General features: G+C 42.0%; 1 protein-coding gene across 2 annotated transcripts in view; it reads left to right on the forward strand.

Annotated features, from left to right (window-relative positions):
* ULK4 (unc-51 like kinase 4) overlaps positions 1 to 23,601 on the forward strand; it is a 777,293-nt gene that overhangs the window by 625,159 nt on the left and 128,533 nt on the right. For both annotated transcript variants that reach the window (XM_088463894.1, XM_088463889.1), the window contains exon 35: positions 15,020 to 15,205. In XM_088463894.1, coding sequence (XP_088320020.1) covers positions 15,020 to 15,205 — 186 coding nt within the window. The remainder of the gene's footprint in view (positions 1 to 15,019; positions 15,206 to 23,601) is intronic.

Raw genomic sequence — 23,601 nt, forward strand, 5'->3', positions numbered from 1 at the left:
TATTAGCTTTTAAAGCCCGCGGGCTTCTATATTGGTTAGGATTTTCACACTGCTGCCTCACAGTGCTGGGGTCATGAGTTCAATTCCGACCAAGGCTCTATCTGTGTTTCCATGGATATCCTCCCACACTCCAAAGATATACTGACTAAAAATGTTCTGTACTGTGCTGTGTAATATGCAGGCACTATATAAATAACTGTTAATAAATAATAATAGTTTTATTGTTGTATTCGGTAGCTATTATTGTATTGCTAGTTAATATTTTTTGTATTGCTTGACTGATTGCAAGTTCCTTATGTCAACTTCAAGCACACAAAGCCTCCATTCTACTATTTATCACTGAAGCAAACTCCACAATGTCACAAAATCCCAAAATGTAAAAACACCTGAAAGCAGGGACATGCAGTCAGGGTAGGCAGGGGAGACATACTCCTGAGATTTGATATAAAAACTATTAGAATAATGCAAAGAACATATTTATGACTTATAAACTTCTTTGTTTATTGTAATAATATTTATAGTTAGCACTCACCAACTTTGCGAAGCTCCCTGGTACTGCAGGGAAACGACAGACGCAGCAACAACTCAGCCTCGCTTCTGTATAGAAAGATGCTGCTTGCAGAGCTGGGGGTGGGGCCACACCACGGGCAGTAAGCTGCACAGAAAGAGAGCTAATAGAGGCATGCCTCTGAGTATGGGGGCACTTGCCTTGAGCACTGATGGACACCTTAGATGTGTTATGTGACCAGGAAGTGCCCTACAGTGTTAAAGGATCGGAGCTGGGTCAGCAGCAGCAAGAGAAGACACAGTGATGAAGGTAGGAGAATCAATGGACACTGAAGCTTAGTGTAGTGAGGGGAGAGTTACAGTGAGTAGGGGGTGAGACAGGCTCCCAGCACTCAAACCCATCTTCATGTGTGCCTCCCCAGCCATTGACCTCATCGCACGTGAAACCCTGACCATAATACTTTCAAATTTATTTAAAAGACAGAGCTGTTTTACAGTAGCAGGTAGGTAGGTATGAAAAGGAACTTGGGTTGATTGCTTAGTATGCACAGTGCAGGGGCAGGGAAGGTTTCTTGTGTGTGCTAGCAGAGTAAAGTGGAGTGTACACAGCCAAGGTATACATGGAATATATATACATTATATATGCAAACAACGAAGGCAGCATTCAGAGACTATCAAGTCAAGGTGAAACCATGTGAAGTTTTAATGGTCGACGTTTCGGAGGCCGATCTTCCTTTTTCAGGACACTTACAGACAGTGCAAATGAAATACAAACAGAATATAAATACCTTACCACACCATGAACCTCCCACCACGTGAACACGGGCCACCAGCCACACTTCTGGATGCCAAGAGGGCCGTCAGCAAATACCGGCGCAGCCACCATGACATCACAGAACAGCGCCACTGCCGCCCGAACAGTCAGACGCCATGGTGCAAGTAACCATGGCTACAGAAAACTTTTTGCAGCCTGTCACAACGCACCAACGGGGCTGCAATACATATAAAAAACACAGCCCCAAATTACTATAATAAACAATCTGGGCATAATACATAAATGCACATAATGCAAAGAACTATGTCCAGTATATATAACATTTAACCTGAAATACATTCAGTATCATAATATCATCAATATTGCAATAACAAGCACATAACCTAATAATCAATAATTCCAGCTGTATAGTTCCCATACAGCATATCTACATGAAAAGTACCTCTATTCAATATATATTACAGTATGTTGAACTACTTAAGGTTACTCAAAAGGAAGCTCAACTACTAGATATGTTAAACAGCAAGTCATAAAAAACTCCATATTAATACACAGCCACCTAATGAGCTAATCGACAGTGTTCTGCAGCAGAAGGGATGAAAGAATGCGCGTGTCTCATTGTCTTGCTGGAAGATCCCATCCGCCTAAGGCAAGACAATAAGCATGTATGGGTGTACGTGCTCTGCAAGGATGGATTCATAACCAAATCAGTTGAGGGTGCCTTCCACATGGAGAAGTGGGCCCAGAGAATGCCATGAATACATTCCCCAAACTATAACACTGCCACCACCAGCTTGTGTTCCTCCAGCAGTTGTTGCAGGATGTTTGTTCTCCGATGTTTCTCACCACAACAAAACAACGTCCATTGGTTCGATGAAGCAGAAAATGAGACTCATCGGAGAAGGTCACCCTTCGACAATCAGCGGAGGTCCAATTCCGATACAGGCGTGAAAATCGAAGCCTTTTCCACCGATGCACTCTCGTTAGCATATGTGCAGTGACCATCCGTTTGCTTCAGAGCCCCATACACAGCAGAGTCCACTGAACTGTCATTTTAGACACGTCTGGTGTCCCACAGGTTCATTTTCACATCAATGGCACGTGGTACTCTGCAGTTTCCATGTCAGTTATTCGCAATGGTGCCATTTGTCCTGTCACAATACACCTTCACCACAGCAGCACGCATAAAGTTCACAACCTGTGCTGTTTCAGAAATACTGCTACCCTTGACCCGAAAGCCAATAATCATCCCTTTTTGCAACTCTGATAAATCGACCCTTTTACCCATGACAGTGATGGGTGTGCAGACGGCGCACACCTTATATACCCACCAAGCCAGCACACTGCGCGTGACGTATTTCATGGGCTATGCACTGTCGATGTCAAATGTAGCAGATGGTGTATATGTATATATATTACGGATGTGCAGGCTCGGATTAGTTCGGTTTTACACACCAGGTTCAGATTTCCTCCCTCCAAAAAAAGGGACTCAGAAAGAGGCAAAACGTCATCTTTCATGGACAAACATCATCATTTACCTCTTACTGAGTCCCATTTTTTGGAGGAAAAAAATCTGAACCTGGTGTGCAAAACCGAACTAATCCGAGCCTGCTCATCCCTAATATATATATATATATATATATATATATATATATATATATTACAAGATGGTACTGTACAAGCGCTAAACCTCAGATGGATATCTGTATGGGTCAATGTTCTTAGAAGTCAGTTTATTCTAGGGATGAGCGGGTTCGGATTTCCAAAATCCGAACCCCCCCCCCCCGATCTATATTCTATAAAGGTCCCGTGATAGCTGCCATTTTTCATTCTGGCTGTGGAGTGTGCAGAGTTAGGGAGCTGGGTGATGTTGGTTTTCACTCAGTGTTGTGTGTTACTACTTAAATAATAAAGTACTGCTGGCTGGCTACTGTGAAGAGGGAGGGAGCTGTTGTTGACGCTGACCATAGGGGCTGGCTGGCTCCTGTTATACATATACAATCATAGGGGCTGGCTGGCTACTGTTGTCCTTGTCCATATAGAGGCTGGCTGTTGTTCTGTCCATAGGGGCTGGCTGGCTAGCTACTGTTGTCCATGTACAATTACATAGGGATGGCTGGCTACTGTTGTCCTTATCCATATAGGGGCTGGCTGTTGTCCTGTCTATAGGGGCTGGCTAGCTACTGTTGTCCATATACATAGGGGCTGGCTTGCTACTGTTGTCCTTGTCCATATAGAGGCTGGCTGTTGATATGTTAAACTGCAAGTCATGAAAAACTCCATATTAATACACAGCCACCTAATAAGCTAATCGACAGTGTTCTGCAGCAGAAGGGAGAAAGAATGCGTGTGTCACATTGTCTTGCTGGAAGATCCCATCCGTCTAAGGGGCTGGCTGTTGTCCTGTCCATAGGGGCTGGCTGGCTGTAGTGCTGTGTTGTCCAGGGGGTGCTCTGTCCTTCAGGGGTGCTCTCTTCACCCACCCCCAGTGTGAAAAGTTGCCTTTCATCAACATTTTTTTTTACAGGGGCTGTCCTGTGGGTTGTACGCTGCCCTTCATCATCAAAATAATTTTTACAGGGGCTGTCCTGTGTGTTGTACACTGCCCTTCATCAAACACATTTTTACAGGGGCTGTCCTTTGGGTTGTATGCTGCCCTTTATCAAAGTAATTTTTACAGGGGTTCTACGCTGCCCTTCATCAAAGTAATTTTTACAGGGGCTGTCCTGTGTTTTGTACGCTGCCCTTCATCAAAGTAATTTTTACAGGGGTTGTACGCTGCCCTTTATCAAACTAATTTTTATAGGGGCTGTCCTGTGGGTTGTACGCTGCCCTTCATCAAAGTAATTTTTACAGGGGCTGTCCTGTGGGTTGTACGCTGCCCTTCATCAAAGTAATTTTTACAGGGGCTGTCCTGTGTTTTGTACGCTGCCCTTCATCAAAGTAATTTTTACAGGGGTTGTACGCTGCCCTTTATCAAACTAATTTTTATAGGGGCTGTCCTGTGGGTTGTACGCTGCCCTTCATCAAAGTAATTTTTACAGGGGCTGTCCTGTGGGTTGTACGCTGCCCTTCATCAAAATAATTTTGACAGGGGCTGTCCTGTGGGTTGTATGCTGCCCTTCATCAAAATATTTTTTACAGGGGCTGTCCTGGACAAAAGTCCATGAAAGATGATGTTTGTCCATGAAAGATGACGTTTTGCCTCTTTCTGAGAGCCGATTTTTGGTGAGAAAAATCCAAACTTGGCGGGAAAATCCGAACTAATCTGAGCCTGCACATCTCTAGTCTCTGCTACTGTGGTAACTCTCCTTTTGATAAGGATGAGAGCTATGGCTTCTGCTGGATCGGTGGCTGGAAGAGGAATCATATCTGTGTGGGGGAGGATGATCGGATCCGTGACTGTACCGACTTTGGTGAAGCGGATAATGTGATGGCTAGTAACTGGGTTGGACCATCATTGCTGTGCTGGATACATGAAGGGTTTCCGACCTATGGAAGTTATGCATCATTGCTTATCTTTGAAGATTCTCCGGAGAAGAGTAAGATCTCTGATAGTTTGTAACAGTAGGTGAAAGTTCAGAGTATTTCGTGAACTCCCCATTGCCATCATGCCTGCGGTCATGTGTTGTAAGGATACTGCCTTTGAACCTCTATATACCCCTGCCTATACCTTCTAATATCCTGCCTATAAACCTCTAAGGATGACGCTAATTTGCATACGCAGTCATACAGTAAATAAAGACTCCAGACCTAGAACCTGTGGTTCTAAAGCACAAAGTATTATTCAAGTAAAAGTACAGCAGTTACACGCTATGATCCTCATATAATCTTAGCACAAAGAGATTATACAGACCCAAGTACAATTATACATACGCAGCGCTCTCTGGTCCAGATTTTGGGCATCAGCAAGAACCCCTCATCAATCAGCATTCAGCACAAAGACTAGGAACCCAGGGTCAGAGCACACATATTTATACCCCCCAAAAAATAAACAACACAATAGAGAAGTTTGTTGCTAATACCATTGGTCCTAAAGGAGAGGGCATATGTTACAAGGCATTTAACAGGTTGATTCAAATAGACACAACCCAGCCTCTAACAACTGGGGGTCTCTGGTTTCCTGCCTCATACAACATTCTAACAGTTGTTCATATAATGTACATTTTGCTGCTTGAAGTCTCTGCGGTCCATAAGTTGAGAATGCATGATGCGATCTCCACACCGATGGTACCGGAATACTGTTGAAAGAGTACGCATTAGTACAATACCAATCATGGCTTACTTATCATGTATAAAACCTTAGTTACCAAATAATCTTTATTTCACAGCATTTATGCTAAATGAACAAACGTAAATCTTATACTTTAAAGCTTATTAAACCTTTTATGTGAATATGTAATGTGTAAGTATGCGGGGTGTGATGTAAAGATGCTAGTTAACTTGGGGCAGATGCGTGCGCATAAAGCTAATAAACAGCGTTTTCATACAGGATCTTATGCATTTGCTAATATGTGACTAGTTAACAGCGCAATTGTGCGTATTAATGTGTGTATGAGAAATGGTGCACTTAAATCTCACTTAAACCAAGTGAACACCTAGCGGTGTGGAATGCTGAGCCTTATTTTTCCATGACTTGCACATGCCCCAGCAGCCCCCACCCTTTTCAGGCTCCAAATACTGGTCTTTGTTCTCTTAGGGTCTGTGTGAATGCAAATTAGCACAGCTACAAGACCCTAACCTCAGATAACACTCTTGGCTTTGAAGGTATTTTATTGTAGGAAGCCTGCTAATGTAAGGTGCTATAAACGGCCCTCTTGCTGTATTCGAGCAGGGCCACCTGGAGGGAGAGCAGACGTTATGTCCATGAAGCTTGTCTACACAGGCTAGTTGTCACGTGGCCATTTGCTCTGCTTAGCTAATGCAATTCAATTTTGACATATTGTACAGCCATTTCTGAAATATATCCTTTAGGGGAATTATAATAATATACACTTTATCCAGAGCACCCAAACTATGTAAAGTCATGGAAATGGGCTTTTGATGAATCGCCGTAACTTATGGCGATGGTCCCAGATGCAATCGCATGATGCTAATAGTAATATCGCCACATGTACTAAAGTATGAGTTTATCTAAAATGGCGCTTAGGCGGGCATTCGCAAAATGGCGTCTTGCGATCTCATTTCCAAGATGGCGTCTTGCGGCCAGTCGCAAGATGGTGTCGCTGTGATTCAATTTTAAACTGATCTTGTCTCAGCTAATAATCCAGCTTCCACAGTTGATGGACTGTTTCTAGGAAAACTGCCATTTCCTTGTGGTGAGTAGGCTGCGCTATTTGCTTCTGTGGAGCCATAGCTGCTTCCTGATCTGAATTGAATTGAATTTTCAGCGGCCTCCCAAAGAGTTTGATTCCATTTAACAAACTCATTCCATAGGGAACAGACTCCTCATGCTTGAAATTGACAAAAGCAAATTGTTTCGACTTTCCATCCTTGTCCTTTGGAATTTTAATGTTAATTGCTCGACCAGCCAGCAGAAACAGCTCGAACAGGATCTCCTCGGTGGCCCTAGGATCTACGTTCCCCACGAACAGCGTCCTATCGGCCTCGGCGGTGCCCGTCTCTCTCCTGAGTCCCGTCCAAGGTTAGACTGGCCCACAGGGGTACAGGGGAAATCCCCGGTGGGCCCACCTCCCCTCCTATAGGTGTCAGGTTTTAGACTTAAAATTATAGGTTGTTACTTTATTAGACAGTAAGTTACCTGGTAGAGAAGGACCACTGATCAGCATAGGGCCTTGGTTCCCGCCTATAGAAACTACACCAAAATTTGCCTAATGGTTAGCCCAGCGTCTGTGGTGGCTGGCCACACCCCCTCTGGTGGATGACCACACTCCTTTAACATGGGCCCTTATCCCTGATTCCCCCGGTGGGCCCCTCATTGCCCAGTCCGGCACTGGTCCCCTCCTGTGTGCCCAGCAGCAGCAGTCGATGGGTGACGCGATAAGTCACCGCAGAGCGCCTTTTGGGGCCTAGTTTTTCAAACTGCCATCCTGTCTGCCACTGCAGTGTCACTCCTAGATGGGCCACGTGTTTGTGCCGCCCACTTGTGTCGCTTAGCATGGTCATCCAGTTACCTCGCTGCAACCTTTTGGCCTAAAATCAATATTGTGAGGTGTTCGGAATAGACTGGAAATTAGTGGAAATTAATGTTATTGAGGTTAATAATAGCGTAGGAACAAAAAAATCAAATTCTGCGAATTTAGCTGTTTTTATGCTTTTTTCCAAAAAAATACAGATCCAAAACACAAAACCCGAAAGGGTGGCTTTGGCAAAACCAATCCAGATCCAAAACACGAAGAAAGATCCAGATCCAAAACCAAAACACGAAAAGTGGCCGGTGCACACCCCTAGTTTATTCAACTATAATCCCGTTCTCACGATGGCAGCTCAATGTTCTCCAATAAGACCGTTGTTGCAAGGTCCCAAGATTATGAAATAGAAAGGGTGAGAACAAGCGCCATATAGTAAAGTAAATCTTATACATGCGGTACACTACTTAATAATAGAATGCGTACCGCGTGTACCTATTTATATAGGCATATGATTAATGTATTTTCCTGGATCCAGCAATTTCTCTATCGCATGCAGTATGCAGAATTTTTAGCTCCAGCAGTCACAGTAGAGAGGGAGAGAAGAACACTCTCATAGTGTAGTATTTCAAATGCATTTATTAATACATAACATATACAGACATAATAATGGTAATTACATTAAAAAAAGTTTCAAAAAGGCTTATCTGAAAGTGTCAGGTGGTTGTAAGTGGCGGAGGTCACCGCATCCTCGTATGTATATATTTACGATCTCCTGGGGTGGACGATGTGAACAGCAGCCGAATGGTCATAGAAACATAGAATTTGACAGCAGATTAGAACCACTTGGCCCATCTAGTCTGCCTTTTTTCATTTATCCTTTTGGCAACTTCAACCCTATATGCTCCTTACGTCTCTCTTATGTATATTCTTATGCCTATCCCAAGCGTGTTTAATTTGTTCCACCATTTTAGCTTCAACCACATCTGATGCGAGGCTATTCCACTTATCCACTACCCTTTCTGTGAAGTAATTTTTCCTCAAATTTCCTCTGAGCCTACCTCTTCCTTTGAAGAATGCTTCCCTCCTGTACCTTGTTAAAATCCTTCACGTATTTGAAAGTTTCTATCATGTCCCCCCTTTCCCTTCTCTGTTCTAAACTATACATATTAAGATATTTTAATCTTTCCGGGTAAGTTCTGTGCTTTAGGCCATGCACCAATTTAGTTGCCCTTCTTTGTACCATCTCTAATGTGTCTTTATCCTTCTGGAGATATGGCCTCCAGAACTGAACACAGTATTCTAGATGAGGCTGTACCAGGGACCTATACAGTGACATTATCACTTCTTTTTCCCTGCTACTGATTCCTGTCCCTATGCAACCAAGCATCTGACTTGCCTTCCTCAATGCTTTGGTGCATTGCCTGCCTGCCTTCAAGTCATTTTAAATGGTGACTCCTAAATCCCTTTCCTCTGCTACATTTTCCATTATAGTGTCCTTGATACTATATTTAGCCTTTAGGTTTTTGAGGTCACACAAGTCAAAGGTTTTGGGTACAACTGTCCGTTTTATTAAGCCAAGAAATGCAATAAAACTTCAAAATAAACACCTTGCCTGTTCAGCACAAACTAAACATAAATCGGGCCTGTCAACTATAAAAACATTTTTTTAAAAAGTTTCAGCAAGTATAGCTTACTAGTGCCAAGTAGCAGGCTTTCTCTCACAGAGACTCTGCAGTCACTTTCCCCAGTTAGTGAGAGACTAGATAGCCTGACAGTTTTTTTCACATACTCACACAGGTGCAAGTACTAATCAGACTATTTTACGCTAGAGGACCTAAAGACCCATAATGAACTTAATAGATGGAGCCCTTCTTCACTCACTTCCATAACCCAGGAACGCTTAACCAACTTTTACCCAAGCCCAAAAGCTTTCAGCAAGCAGTTATAAATAGAAAACTACAAACATTTTCCTGGGGTTTTTTAAACATGTACTGTAGGTCAGAAACCTGGGACAAATATACCTGCCCTCAAACACTGTTCCAGTGTTATTGTCACTAGATATATAGCTATCACATTCAATATATTTCCCTTATTAATATAGTATTCAAGCCCAAACCTAATCAACATGGGAATATGTAGGCATTGTAACCAACGTCACAGGGGAAAGCAGTTGGTGTCAGCCGCTAAAGATACAAAGAGAGAGCAGTAATGGTCTTCAGCCTTTCCAAATACCTTAACTCATCCACATGAATTTAGTTGCATCTTCTCACTATATTAACATATCTTGGAAATTTTGATAACATGAATTTAAAAACATTATACAATAGATAGGATTGTTTCTTGATATACATTATCTACTGTAAACACAACAGGGAAATAATACATTGCTCCTGAAGAAATGTATTATAATTATACACTAAAACACTCATAATATATATAGTACATTTTAATAAGTTTAGTTCATATGCATGCCATTCATACAATTTTTGCAAGAATTGGTCTTTCAGTGTAGTTGTGCCTAAGAATCAGTTTAACAGAAAGTTAAAGAGGGGTTTACAGGAACCTCACCATATTCTTTTATTAATGTTTAGATAATCAGCCTGGTTGACTACATGTCGGCATGGATGTTCTAATTTAAAGCACACATTTGAACTGGTTGATCAAATATTAACATTGGCATACTACATCTAGAATTGTCTTAAACTTGTACTGTTACTGTAACTCTAGGTGAATGTAAGTATCACTGGGAGTCTTAAACTGTATAGATTATTTTCCTAAATATAAAGCATTTGTCTATTTTCTTAGACTATAAGCACTGTCAGTTACAGATTTCCCGTAGTTGTTTTCAGATACATGAGCAGTAGCTTTATGCTGAGGGTCCAACATTAACTGCATGACATGTGACGGTACCATGGTAATGTTACCTCAATATAGGTTACATCAATCACCTAGGTAAATAGTTGGTGAACCACACAACCTTTTATTATATAATCACACCAAGCACACAATAAGAGCAAAAATGTGGTATTGGCACACTGCAAATTACACAGTCCTCTATCTCACCAGCGTCTTTGTCCCAGTCACTTTGATGAACAATCCCAGCTGCAGAGCCATACTTTTTATTCTTCTACACCAGTGGTATCAAACTTGCTGCCCTCCAGCTGCAGTGGAAATACACATCCCAACATGCCACAGTTTTGCTATTGGAGCATTCTGAAACTGTAGCAGGGCATGCTTGGATATGTAGTCCCACAGCAGCTGGTTGGCCACAAGTTTGACACCCCTGTTCTGCACACATAGTTGGTGCACCAATAGTATAGTCCATGGAGGATTCATGATCCACATGTGACTAAACCTCCACTGCCCTGGAACCAATCCAATCAGAACTATAACCCCACATCACAACTGTCCATGAGATAGACAATCTGACCTACATTTGCACTGTTTTAAACCATTCCCACCTTTTTACTTACTAGGGGCTGCCCATGAATTTCCCGCTCACTTTTTTACTTACCAGGAGCTGCCCATGAATTTCCCTCTCACTTTTTCACTTACCAGGAGCTGCCCATGAATTTCCCTCTTACTTTTTCACTTACCAGGAGCTGCCCATTAATTTCCCTCTCACTTTTTCACTTACCAGGAGTTGCCCATGAATTTCCCGCTCACTTTTTCACTGCCCATGAATTTCCCTCTCACCTTTTCACTTACCAGGAGCTGCCCATGAATTTCCCGCTCACTTTTTCACTTACCAGGAGCTGCCCATGAATTTCCCTCTCACTTTTTCACTTACCAGGAGCTGCCCATGAATTTCCCTCTCACTTTTTCACTTACCAGGAGCTGCCCATGAATTTCCCTCTCACTTTTTCACTTACCAGGAGCTGCCCATGAATTTTCCTCAGTCCTCAGCTCATTTGCAGAGACTCTGCTGTGTGTGACTCCAGCATGCTTGCTAAACCAGATTCAGCTCAATGGGATGCCTGCTGTCTTCATACAGATGCAAAGGATAGGAGGCATATCAATGTACACAAACAAATGTAGCAGTGTGTGCAACCCCAAGCTGTAAACAGTTAAGAATTGTGCAATTGACCTAAAATACATACATACAGTATATGGGTAACACATTACAATGCAAGCAATGTTAACCACCGTTTGGATGAGATGGGGTGTACAGCAGGGTAAAACTATTTTCATGATCCTGACACTCCCATCCCAGAACATAGATTACCCACTTTAAATTCTATACAAAGTCCCATGTTTTTTTCTAAAACCAGCCGTGAACAGGATTTACTTTTAAAAATGAGATTCTAGGCTTCTAAAATGAATTGTACTCTACTTTCAGTTTGAGACCTGTACAGATATCATATTGCAAGAAACTTTAAGCAACAATTCTTTTCTGCGTCCCTTGTGCCTGAGGCTATTAATGACCGTCAGGTCCTAGTGTGGTAGCACAGACTGCAGAGCCAATTTTAATTATTGTTGTCTAGGGGCAAAGTCCAGCCACTATCAGGGAACATTTGTAGACAGCGGCTATGAACAAAAATTATACATCTTATGGAGTTATTTAGGTTTAAAAAAACATGAACACTAAAATTAGCCCCTTGTTCTAAAATGAAAATCCAACTTAATACTAAGAAGGGCAAAAACAGTAAAAATATATAAAGCTTTGTCCCATTTGCCTTAAGACTTCCTGACTACATACTGGAATTCAGACAATTACCAGGCTTCACGTGCTATTGTGTGCTTTTGAATAGCAGAGGCCTTGTATGTTCTGTTTTGCTAAGATGTTATGATATTGTTTTTAAAATGTATATGATAACCTTCCCTTACTTGATAAATTGGTGGTTAATGTTAGGTTAGTTACAGTGGCGTACCTAGGGTCTTCGGAGCCCAGGGCAAATTTAAGTTTGGCGCCCCCCCCCACCACCACTACCCAGCAAGACATAATTATGCACGCCATGGGCATGGTCAAATACCAGAAGGGGCGTGGCTACTGAAAATAGGGCGTGCCAACATGACACGCCACCCATTTCTTGTCCGTCTGGGAACATTCCTTTCCATTCCATATGCACCTTACCTATACGGTGGTTTCTCACAATGTGGAACCTCTGAAGGAATACATCTTTACTGACATGACGGCGTCTTCAGTCGGTATTCAATATTCATGTAGGTCACATCATCCGGAAGATGCCTGTTTGTGTAGGAATATCAACAAGGTCATCATCATACGACAGCGGTTCAACCAGACTTGTTCCCCTGTGTAACTTCCGTCCCCCCTGTGTCTCTCAGCCACACCATAATTTCCTTCCGTGTGTCATCTCTTCTTAGCCACACCATCACCTCCCCCCTGCGTCATCTCTCAGCACACCATCACCGCCCCCCCTGCGTAAATTCTCAGCACACCATCATCTCCCCCCTATGGCGTCTCTCAGCACACCATCACCACCCCCCTGCGTTAATTCTCAGCACACCATCAATTCCCCACCGAGTCGTCTCTCAGCACACCATCACCACCCACTGCGTTAATTCTCAGCACACCATCATCTCCCCCTACGTTGTCTCTCAGCACACCATCACCGCCCCCCTGCGACAACCTTCAGCTACACCATCCCCCCACGTCAACTCTCAGCACACCATCATCTCCCTACTGCATCATCTCTCAGCACACCATCACCTCCCCCCTACGTTGTCTCTCAGCCACACCATCACCCCCCCCTGCGTCATCTCTTAGCACACCGTCACCTCCCCCCTGCGTCATCTCTGTCACATGATCAGCTCCAACCCTGCATCGTCTCTCAGCACACCATCACCTCCCCCCCGCATTGTCTCTCAACACACAGACACACAATGACACAGATACACATACACTGACACAGATACACAGACATATTTACACACACAACACATACACACACACTGACACATATACACACACACTGAAAGCTTATACATACACACACACTGACAAATATACTCACACACTGACACATATATTCACACACACTGACACATATATACAACACACACTGAAAGCCTATACATACACACACACACTGACACATACAGTATACACACACACACACTGACACATATACACACACTGAAAGCCTATACATACACTGACACATGCAGTATACACACACTGAAAGCCTATACATACACACACACTGACACATACAGTATACACTTACTGAAAGCCTATACATACACACACTGACACATACAGTATACACACACTGACACATATACAGACACTGAAATCCTATACAGACACAAACTTATTTCACACAAATGCAGCCAGCAGCTGCCCTCCCTCCACCAGCACCACACAAAATTAACACCCACCCTCCCCCCTCCCGTGGCAGCTTAGTCATCCACCCCTGACCCCCCCCTCCTCCCCCCACCAATAACTTACTTGCAGTGAGCGGAGACAGCACCGGGGAGGGAAGAATCACTCCTTACTCAGCGCAGATGGCAGCTGTAGTCCACATTCAGGAGGAGAATAGAGCTGTTAGGAAGGATGCCTAGGAGGGCCTGCACGCTTCCACTGCAGCTTCCCCTACAGACAGCCCAGCCAACAGCAGGCAGTGGCACACTTGCCTGCTCAGTAAAGTGCACACAGGACACAATGGTGGCGGGGGTCGATCGTGCGGGTATGATGCCATGGTCGGCGGCGCCCCCCTCTGCAGGGCTTGCCATTGTGCCCAGGGCACGTGCCCCGTTCGACCCACCTTAGTTACGCCACTGGTTAATTTAGGCTGTGAAATTCTCTGACCAAGAAGATGGTAATGATAGAATTATTAAATGGATTAAAAGTAGTTTAAATGTTTTCTTTGAATAATGGTATCTATCAATATGGTTTTTATTTAGCTCTTTGAAGCCTAAAGTGTTATACAGTACAGTATGTTAATGTATTGAATGCATAGTCAGTCTGTTGTATACATCTTTTGTTTTGGTTTATGTATTGCTTCTTTATAAAATATTTCTTATGACATTGGTGTTGAATTTACATTTTTTTTGTAGTATACTGTGTTTATTAAAAACTGCATTTACATTTGTCTTATGTACTACCATGACTTATTGTAAATCTACATAGTTACAGTGTAACACTGATAATTTAAATATGATTGTTAAAAAAAAATAACTTTACAATTTAAACCAATATTATTAAACTCCTTGAATTGTAAACACTAACATTATCTTAAGTTCCTAATTTAATTTTAAATTACAAAGACAAGTGAAGTGTAACAAAGCAGTTTGATTAAATCGCACCTGTTTAGCTGAAAGGTCAACCTTTTTTAATTCAGATAGGTCACGGGCTAGTCCTGTATTACTATGTGGCCAGAGAAGTTAGAACTTTCCAATGACATCAGTGACGTTGGACATTGGAGGAACAATGTGTTTGTGGCAAGCTTGTGAGTAAAGAGTTAATTAGGTGTAATTTAGTTCATTTAACAATTTCAATATTCTTGTACAAAACTTGTTCACGGTGTGCATGAGTACTTAATAAAAAATAAAAAACAATAATAAATAACAAATAAAAAGCAATAAAAAACACTCATCCTATATATGCTTCATACTATAGAAGAAAACCTATCACCTACTGTAATCAACTTTTATAACTTGTGTTTTGCTTTGTTATTTCTAGCTGCCATCAGAAGATCCAGAAATCTATGAAAACTCATCACAATGTTTGTCACTGATGGTCCAACTCTATGGTGGAGACAACCAGGACAGTATGACCTCAGATAACATGGAGAGCTTTGCCCAGGTTCTACAGTGCAAGAGAGAGCCCAAGCAGCAAAAGCTACTACTAAGAGTAATTAAAAGACTGGTGAGTAAATGGCAAATACATTTTACTTAAATCTTACATAGATTTCAAATAAACATTATTAATAGCCATGTCCACTTACATTTGGAATTCAGGTATAATTAGGAATTACTTTACACTTATGGATAAATTTAACAAAGTATCCAGCTATCTCTCCATAATGTCCTTCCTTTAAGTAAGTAAATTTAGGAAGCATGAAATATACGGACATCTGTCATTAAAGACTTTTTCTTGTCTAATTCTCAGATCTACTGAAATTTTGGTCAGTGTTGTACAGTCTAGAACCATCCACACATTACTACTCCTCCTCCTCTTCTTCCTCTCCCTCTGTCATTCTTTTTTCTTGTGCTCCAGGCCGCAATCAGCGGTGTGTGCACGCGGTGCCATCACCCTTTGATGCAGTGCCCTTGGAGTGGCACCGTTGCTGCCCCACACAACACCTGCATTTCGCTTTCAGGGTGCCTGGAACTGCACCCTTCCGCCTGTAGCTCTTCTGCTGAGCTGCCCGGAGCATCCTAAGGAGACTTTGGGCCAAGCTGTGCTTCCTTTGCCCACCACAGAGCGCAAAATCTACCTGCTCCGGCACTGCTTGTGCTTGTATTATTTTTGGATACTAAAATGGGTCATTATTTTAAATGACCATTCAGACATTAATAAATCCAAATCCAAATGGCTATTTATCTCAATCTCAAAAAGAAACACAAGTTTTACTGCCTGCTGGGTATATGTATTGTCTGCTCTGGTTGTAACGTGTGATGTTTTGTACCAGGACAGCTTACTAGCCCTTTTATAGCTAAGAGTTATGGTGATGTCTCCTCTTGCAATGTACCTACGATAAAGGAACATATGAAAGTTGCTGTCTTATAGTGCTTTGTAAACAGACATTATTGTGCACCACGTAGACTGGTTAAATCGCAGTGCTGACAGGCAAATGTAATAAGAAAGATTTTCATCCACCTTGGAATTTTGTGAAGAACAGGACTCTGCTGGTAAGACATTTGTATATTACATTTTTATAATGGTTTTAAAAAGAAGCTATTACATTGTAATGTGTCCAGTAAACTACATCATAAGTTTATAACAAATGTAATCAGCATGTTAATGTTCAGTTCTACAGCCTGTGCTTTCTGTTTTTATGTTAACATGGCAGATTCACTTTCAATTATACGTAGGAATATAATTCTTTCTTGTACTTTTGGTTACACGAAAGCGAATAGAACCTATCATTACCCTGGATATTTTAAGTTACATGTTCTGTGTAGGGAATATGCTGTTGCAATCTGCAACAATTTAATTTTTAAATTCAAATTCAGTGATTGGATGCTTTAAAGAACAATATTTTCTTCACCGTTGTTATCCAATAAAATAACTAAGACGTAAATACACAGCTAAATATCATCTAACACAAACACAGCAAGTTCTCGCAAGTTCAGGCTAGTTGATGTAACACTGATGATCAACGATTTGCAGTAATGTACAGTATGGATAAAAAGTGGGATGTTCACTGCAACAACCTCATAACATTATAAGCGCTATGTGCTTTCCAGATGACAAGATGAGCGTTTGCAAAACAGATACTTCTTCCTGTAACCGATGTTATGTAAAATACAGATTAAACAGATGTATGCCATTTACAGATTTTATTCTCCAAAATCAGCTATTTATTTTACCTCACTAAAAAGGTTCTAGAATTCTTTCCCCATAGTTTTGTGCTCTATATATGTCAGCAATCAAATCATGAGGAATAACATATTTTCCAAACTATTTCTTTCTAACACATCTCTCTTCCAGACTGTAAAGTTAGATTGCCTAAGGCTGTAGAGGATGTTTCCTATTTCCCGTAAAGTATCAACTCCCGTGGCTCATCATCCTGAATCAGTTATGTGTTTTGTTGTATGCTCTAGGTCACAGATAGGCAACCATTAATTCCACAACAACTTGAGGGCAATAGGTATTCAGTTCTTGGTTGTATTCATTATACTGGTTTAATTGGACAATTGGAACACTTTAGAGAATGATTCCTATTTTTCAAACCAATCCTTGATCCATACAAACCATTACAGGTGAGTCCACATTTCTCTTAACTGCCAAAAATTGTAAATGCCCACCTTCCTTACCCCCACTGCCACCAAAACTCTCATTCACACTTTTATGTTTTACTTTGATTACTCTAATCTCCTCTCCAGCCTCCCTCTACTATATCCCCCACTCTAATCTCTTGTTATAGTGCTATCCTCCTAATTTTCCTCTCTCACCATGTGTTGTCCATCTTACCCCTTTGTAACCTGTTTCCCTAGTTCCCTATCCCACTCAGAATCCAGTTCAAATGTATCACCCTTGCTTATTATGTATTTATTAACAGTTTCTTATATAGCGCAACATATTCCGTTGTGCTTCACAATTGGAAGCATTAATAGAACAAAACTCGGTAATAAATAGACAGACATAGGTTGGAAGGTCCTGCTCGCAAGCTTGCAATCTATAGACCTACAAACCTTAAACCGCTCCTCCCTTCCCTACATCTCTAACCTCATCTCTCTCCAAACTTTCTCCCGCCTACCGCTCCAACCGGTCACTTCCCCTCTAGGTTTCTCCCATCGTGCCCCCATCCTGTGGAACTCACTCCTCCACAACTATTCACCCCTTCCTCTTAGTATGCAAGTTCTTACGGGCAGGGCTCACCACCCTGTTGTTGTTCCCTCACACGCTTCACGTCTCCAGTGCTTCCTCCCTTGCCTCCTCCCCTTCAGTGATTCTAACTGCATTTGCTCACCCATGTGGCGAATACAGGATCATTGAGTACTGAATCTATTCCCACTTGCAACTCACCACTATATACTAGCTTCAGCGACTTGCCCATTATCTGTCCTACTCAGCTGTGGTGTGAATTTAATGTTTGGTACTTATTCTACTGTATGTTCTTGTGCTATGTTTTTGTTTTCTGTATTTACCCTGTATAGCACTGTGTACACTTTGTGGTGCTATATACTGTACATAATAATATATGGGTGGCGTGTTTTGCCCATTTGTGTTTTACAACAACTTGGGGGCAAATGTTACTCTCTTGCAGACACAGGCACACAGACAGGACATATACTTTGTGCATGTCCCTGGTTATGCTGCCTATTTTAAACCACATAGAAGGTTTTAGATGAAAAGAACATACTCTGTGGAAATTGGTATACTCACAGTGTTACCTGTAGATATCGTACAGGTACTATTTGTAGCCAAATAAAGAAACATACAGATATGCTCATAATTTTTAATTGTTGCAACTTCCATCTTTGCTTATAATATTTAAAAAGTGATAATTCCATACTCTGCAGTAATACTGAGGATTGTGTCATCTTAATGTGTAATATGTACCCACACAAACTTAATATAAAATCATGGACTACGATGAAGAAGGACCAGTTACAATGTGTGTTTTTACTTGTCTGGGTCATCTTCAACTTGAAGAAATATATTTTGATCTAACCTTAACATCGATCATGTTAATGTATGTTACACTTCAGTTTCAGTGGGATTGCATTTGTGTGTTTTTGATTTGTTTTGCTATATTAGGCTGATGTCATGATACCTAAATATGTAAACACCAGGGCTCCCCCTCCTCCTCTGGCCGAACTGCATCCAGGCATCCTTCTGCTTTGTTATGGCCCTTCAATGTGGTGGACCCCTGTCTGTAGGAGATTTCCCGATTTACCAGATGGTTGTAGAACGTCACTTTCACCCTCTCTAAAAGAGAATGAGCATGATTTCTAGATGACCTTAGTGGAGCTGGAAATACGTAGTCGTTAGGATTATGCACAGTATATTATTATGCAAGTGTACATGGGGGCAGCTTGCTAACCCAAAAAATGATTGTGCACTAGGCCAACAAACTGGCTCATTTGTACAAAACGAAATGCTCTATACATCTCTTAGTATATGAGCCATTAGTGTTATATGAAAACTCCTCTGCAAAGAAGAAGAAAATAGTTTTAGACCTTATTTTAAAGCCTTGTACCGGATCATCTTGTACTGCATTGCAGAGCTTTCTAGCATGAAGTCAGGAGAGTGGTCATGGCCTGAATGTATTTTTAGATTTGCAGTACATTTTTGTATCTGAGACAACAAAATATGGATGAGTTTTATTTAAAGCCCTGTATTGTCTCTAAACAAAAGATCATGTTTGGAGAGCCTCTCTGTCCCTTGTCTCTGCTTTCTGTCTAAAGAAACCGTAAAGAGAGCTTGTGCAGCAACCTCTTAAGGTCAAGTGTTCCGCAAGATAATAACGTAACCTACAAGCCCTGCAGTGTTCTGGCGCACATAAATCAGTAACGAAATATCCAATTTCCTGGAGAGGATGGCATCTCTCTATCTTAGAGACAGCAAGGTGAAAATGATATCTTCATCAAAAGAATTATGTGACCAAATGGAAATGGAAGCCTGTACCTGCAGAAAGTTGAGCAAAATGTGACATTAGCTGAACTGAAATAGAACAGCCAGGTGAGCGGCATCTGCTTTGAAGTAAATGGTATTTTGGAAGAGACAATAGCACACTATCTGTACTATTCTATAACAAGATCTATTTCTCCCCAGCATAGTTACTGACTAGCACCATGTCATTAAACAACGATATTATGTTACTTTTAGCCATCAGGGACAAAATAAAGTAGGTTATAGGATAAGTAAAAGTATAACCTAGCACAAAACGCAATATCTAGCTAATATTGCATTTTATTCATATTCTTAGACATTGCCAGGTAGATGGGGTTAAGAAGAAAGAAAACTGAGTTAGAGAAGTTAAGTAACACTTAATTGCATTTTTTGTCTCCATGATAGATGTGCTATCTAAGAAGAAGCCATACATTATTGTAATATATAATATCAATAGCTAAAACTGCACACATCTGTATGTATCCACTACAGAATATGCATAATAAGCCACACTTATTTAGCTTACATTTTATATTTGTTTTTTAAGACTTTTGGCATGGACGGGCAGCACATAGTGCCATCCACGCTGAAGTAGAATGTGCCAGCCCTGGCCTGCAAACATGTGACATCATGACGTCACATCTGGACGCTGCTCCGGATGGATTTGCATTATGCCAATGCAGATGCTGTGGATCAGGGACAGTGCCGTCCCTAGGGCCCTGTGTTCCTAGGCGGCGACACCACTCGCACATCCCTGATTGTGCCAAGTGCTTAATTGTATCTTATATATATAGACGTAACACATACGGGATGCCGGTGGTCAGAATCTCGATGCTGGCATCCCAACAGGGTTAGAATACCGACACTCTGTTGGTCGGTATCCTAACCCTCCCCCTGTCACTACCCTAACCCTCCCTCCCCGGAGCCTAAACCTAACCTCCCCCCTAGTGCCTAAACCTAACCTCCCCCTCCCCACACCATAACCCTCCACCCTTAGTGCCTAACCCTCCCCCTAACCGCAGTACTTACCTTTGGATCCCGGCGATTGGGATGCCGTTGCCGGTATTCTGATTAGTGTCGGGATTGTGGCGTTGGCATTCTGACTGCAGGAATGCCAGCGGTCGAGACATTGACCGCATCCCATATAGAGAAAGGGAAAGATAAAATAATTGTCTGGCACTCCAAACAACATATCATGACTGTGCCCAGTGCCCGCACTGAAGAGTAGAAAATAATAATCCAAGGTGCGGGACTCCGGGCTATAATACTGAAGACTGACTGCAGAGTAACGCCAAAGTGCATTATTTACACACTAGCATCAGGAGAAAAATATACATAAATACAGCTTTTCATGCAGAATGCTAGTCGGAAGCATGTCTCTGGACCCAGCCGGCTGCGCAGTCCAGTGCATGAAGCAGGGTTGCTGGTCTGTGTGTGTGTACATCGGTAGCAGCCCATCACCACAGCATTTTAGATAAATATATTTTAAATAAAAAAAATACGCAATTGACAACTGTCGACTGACTGCTGTTTGGGTGATCGATCACTTATATGTGGGGGGGAATATTCTTGAATGATCGTGAATTGAATATTTGCGTGTCTCACCTAGAATGTTCTAATAGATTCCCATATGCACGTGTTATGACTAGGGGCTAGATTCAGACCTGCTCTCTAGATGCTCTCATATGCATTGACAGTATGCAAATCCACGATCGCAAGGCAAGGCATTAGCACGTCCACTATGTCTTGGCATGCGATCGTGACCATATACATCGCTACCTGGCTAATGACTGCACATCCCACGTGGAAACTGTCAGTACCCGAAGCCGCTAGCCAATCAGCGGCCGCTAACTGTATACAGTACTGTGCAAAAGTTTTAGGGAGGTGTGGAAAAGATGCTGCAAAGTAAGAATGCTTTAAAAAAAAATAAAATTGTTAATACTGTAGTTAATTTTGTCAATTAACAACATGCAAAGTGAATGACCTATTGAGAAATCTAAATCAAATCAATATTTGTTGTGACCGCCCTTTGCCTTCAAAACATCATCAATTCCTCTAGGTATACTTACACACAGTTTTTGAAGGAACTTAGCAGGGAGCTTATTCAAAACATCTTGAAGATAACTAACTTATAGATCTCATGTGGATGTAGGCTTGCTCAAATCCTTCTGTCTCTTCATGTAATCCCAGACAGACTCGATGATGTTGAGATCAGGGCTCTGTGGGAGCCATATTATGATTTCCAGGACTCCTTGTTCTTCTTTATGCTGAAGATAGTTCTTAATGACTTTGGCTGTATGTTTAGGGTCATTGTCCTGCTGCAGAATAAATTTGGAGCCAATCAGACCCCTCCCTGATGGTATTGCATGATGGATAGGTACCTGCCTGTATTTCTCAGCATTGAGGGCACCATTAATCCTGACCAAATCCCCAATTCCATTTGCTGAAATGCAGCCCCAAACTGGCAAGGAACCTCCACCGTGCTTCTCTGTTGCCTGCAAACACTCATTATTGTACCGCCCTCCAGCCCTTCGCGAACAAACTGCCTTTGTTACTGCTAAATATTTAACATTTTGACTCATTAGTCCAGAGCACCTGCTACCATTTTTTTGCACTCCAGTTCCTATGTTATTGTGCATAGTTGAGTCGCTTGGCCTTGTTTCCACGTCGAAGGTATGGCTTTTGCCCGCAATTCTTCCATGAAGACCACTTCTGGCCAGACTTCTTCGAACAGTGGATGGGTGTACCTGGGTCCCACTGGGTTCTGAGCAGAAGGGCTGGAGAGCGGTACAAAAATTAGTGTCTACAAGCAACAGTGAAGTATGGTGGACTTTCCTTGCAAGTTTGTTGCTGCATTTCAGCAATTAGAGTTGGGGATTTGTTCAGGATTAATGGTGACTTCAATGCTGAGAAATAAAGGCACAGGGGCATATCTATAATGGGTGCGGAGCACACGGGCCCCTGAGTCCAGGGGGGGCCCTCACCACACACCCTGCACCCATATTATTACTTACCTCTCTGGAGTCCCACGTCGGCACGGGGGTCCGGCGTTGTAAAAGCGACTAGAAAATGGCTACCGCGGCCATTTTCCCAGTGACCTGCGCATACTCTATAGACTCTGGATGCACTCTAGTGCCCAGAGTCTATAACTCCGGCGCTGGCCGCGCACAGCTCAGTGCGCCGCCGGACAGAGAGGAGGGGGCCCGTGTCGGAGACTGCACACTGGCCCCCTCCTCTCTAGAAACACCCCTGTACAGGCAGGTACTTATCCATTATGCAATACCATCAGGGAGGCATCTGATTGGCTCCAAATTTATTCTGTAACAGGACAATGAACCCAAACATATAGCCAATGTTTATAAGAACTATCTTCAGTGAAAAGAAGAACAATGAGTCCCAGAAGTGATGATATGGCCCCCACAGAACCCTGATCTCAACATCGTTGAGTCTGTCTGGGAATACATAAAGAGACAGAAGGATTTGAGCAAGCCTGTATTCACAGATGATCTGTGGTTAGTTCTCCAAGATTTTTAGGACTACCTCCCTGCCGAGTGCATTCAAAAACTGTGTACCTAGAAGAATTGATGCTGTTTTGAAGGCAAAGGGTGGTCACACGAAATATTGATTTGTTGTAGATTTTTCTTCAGTTCATTGACTTTGTATTTTGTTAATTGATAAAAATAAACTATTAACACTTCTATTTTTGAAACCATTCTACTTTGCAGCATTTTTTGCACATCTGCCTAAATCTTTTGCACAGTACTGTATCTATGTGTGTATATATATATATATATATATATATATATATATATATAATACAGTTTACATAATCTTTCTGACGTACAGTAAGGAAATCAATAATTATTTATTTATCAGATTCTTTTATACTCAGCTCATATGTTATGCTTTTATCAATAATCATTGTATATCCTGGACACAAACCCCTTTCTCCCTGAAGATGGTTATACCACTTACCACTA

The sequence above is a fragment of the Taudactylus pleione genome, unplaced genomic scaffold (assembly GCF_031769625.1).
Source record: "Taudactylus pleione unplaced genomic scaffold, aTauple2 ptg000053l, whole genome shotgun sequence".
Classification (NCBI taxonomy): Eukaryota; Metazoa; Chordata; class Amphibia; order Anura; family Myobatrachidae; genus Taudactylus; species Taudactylus pleione.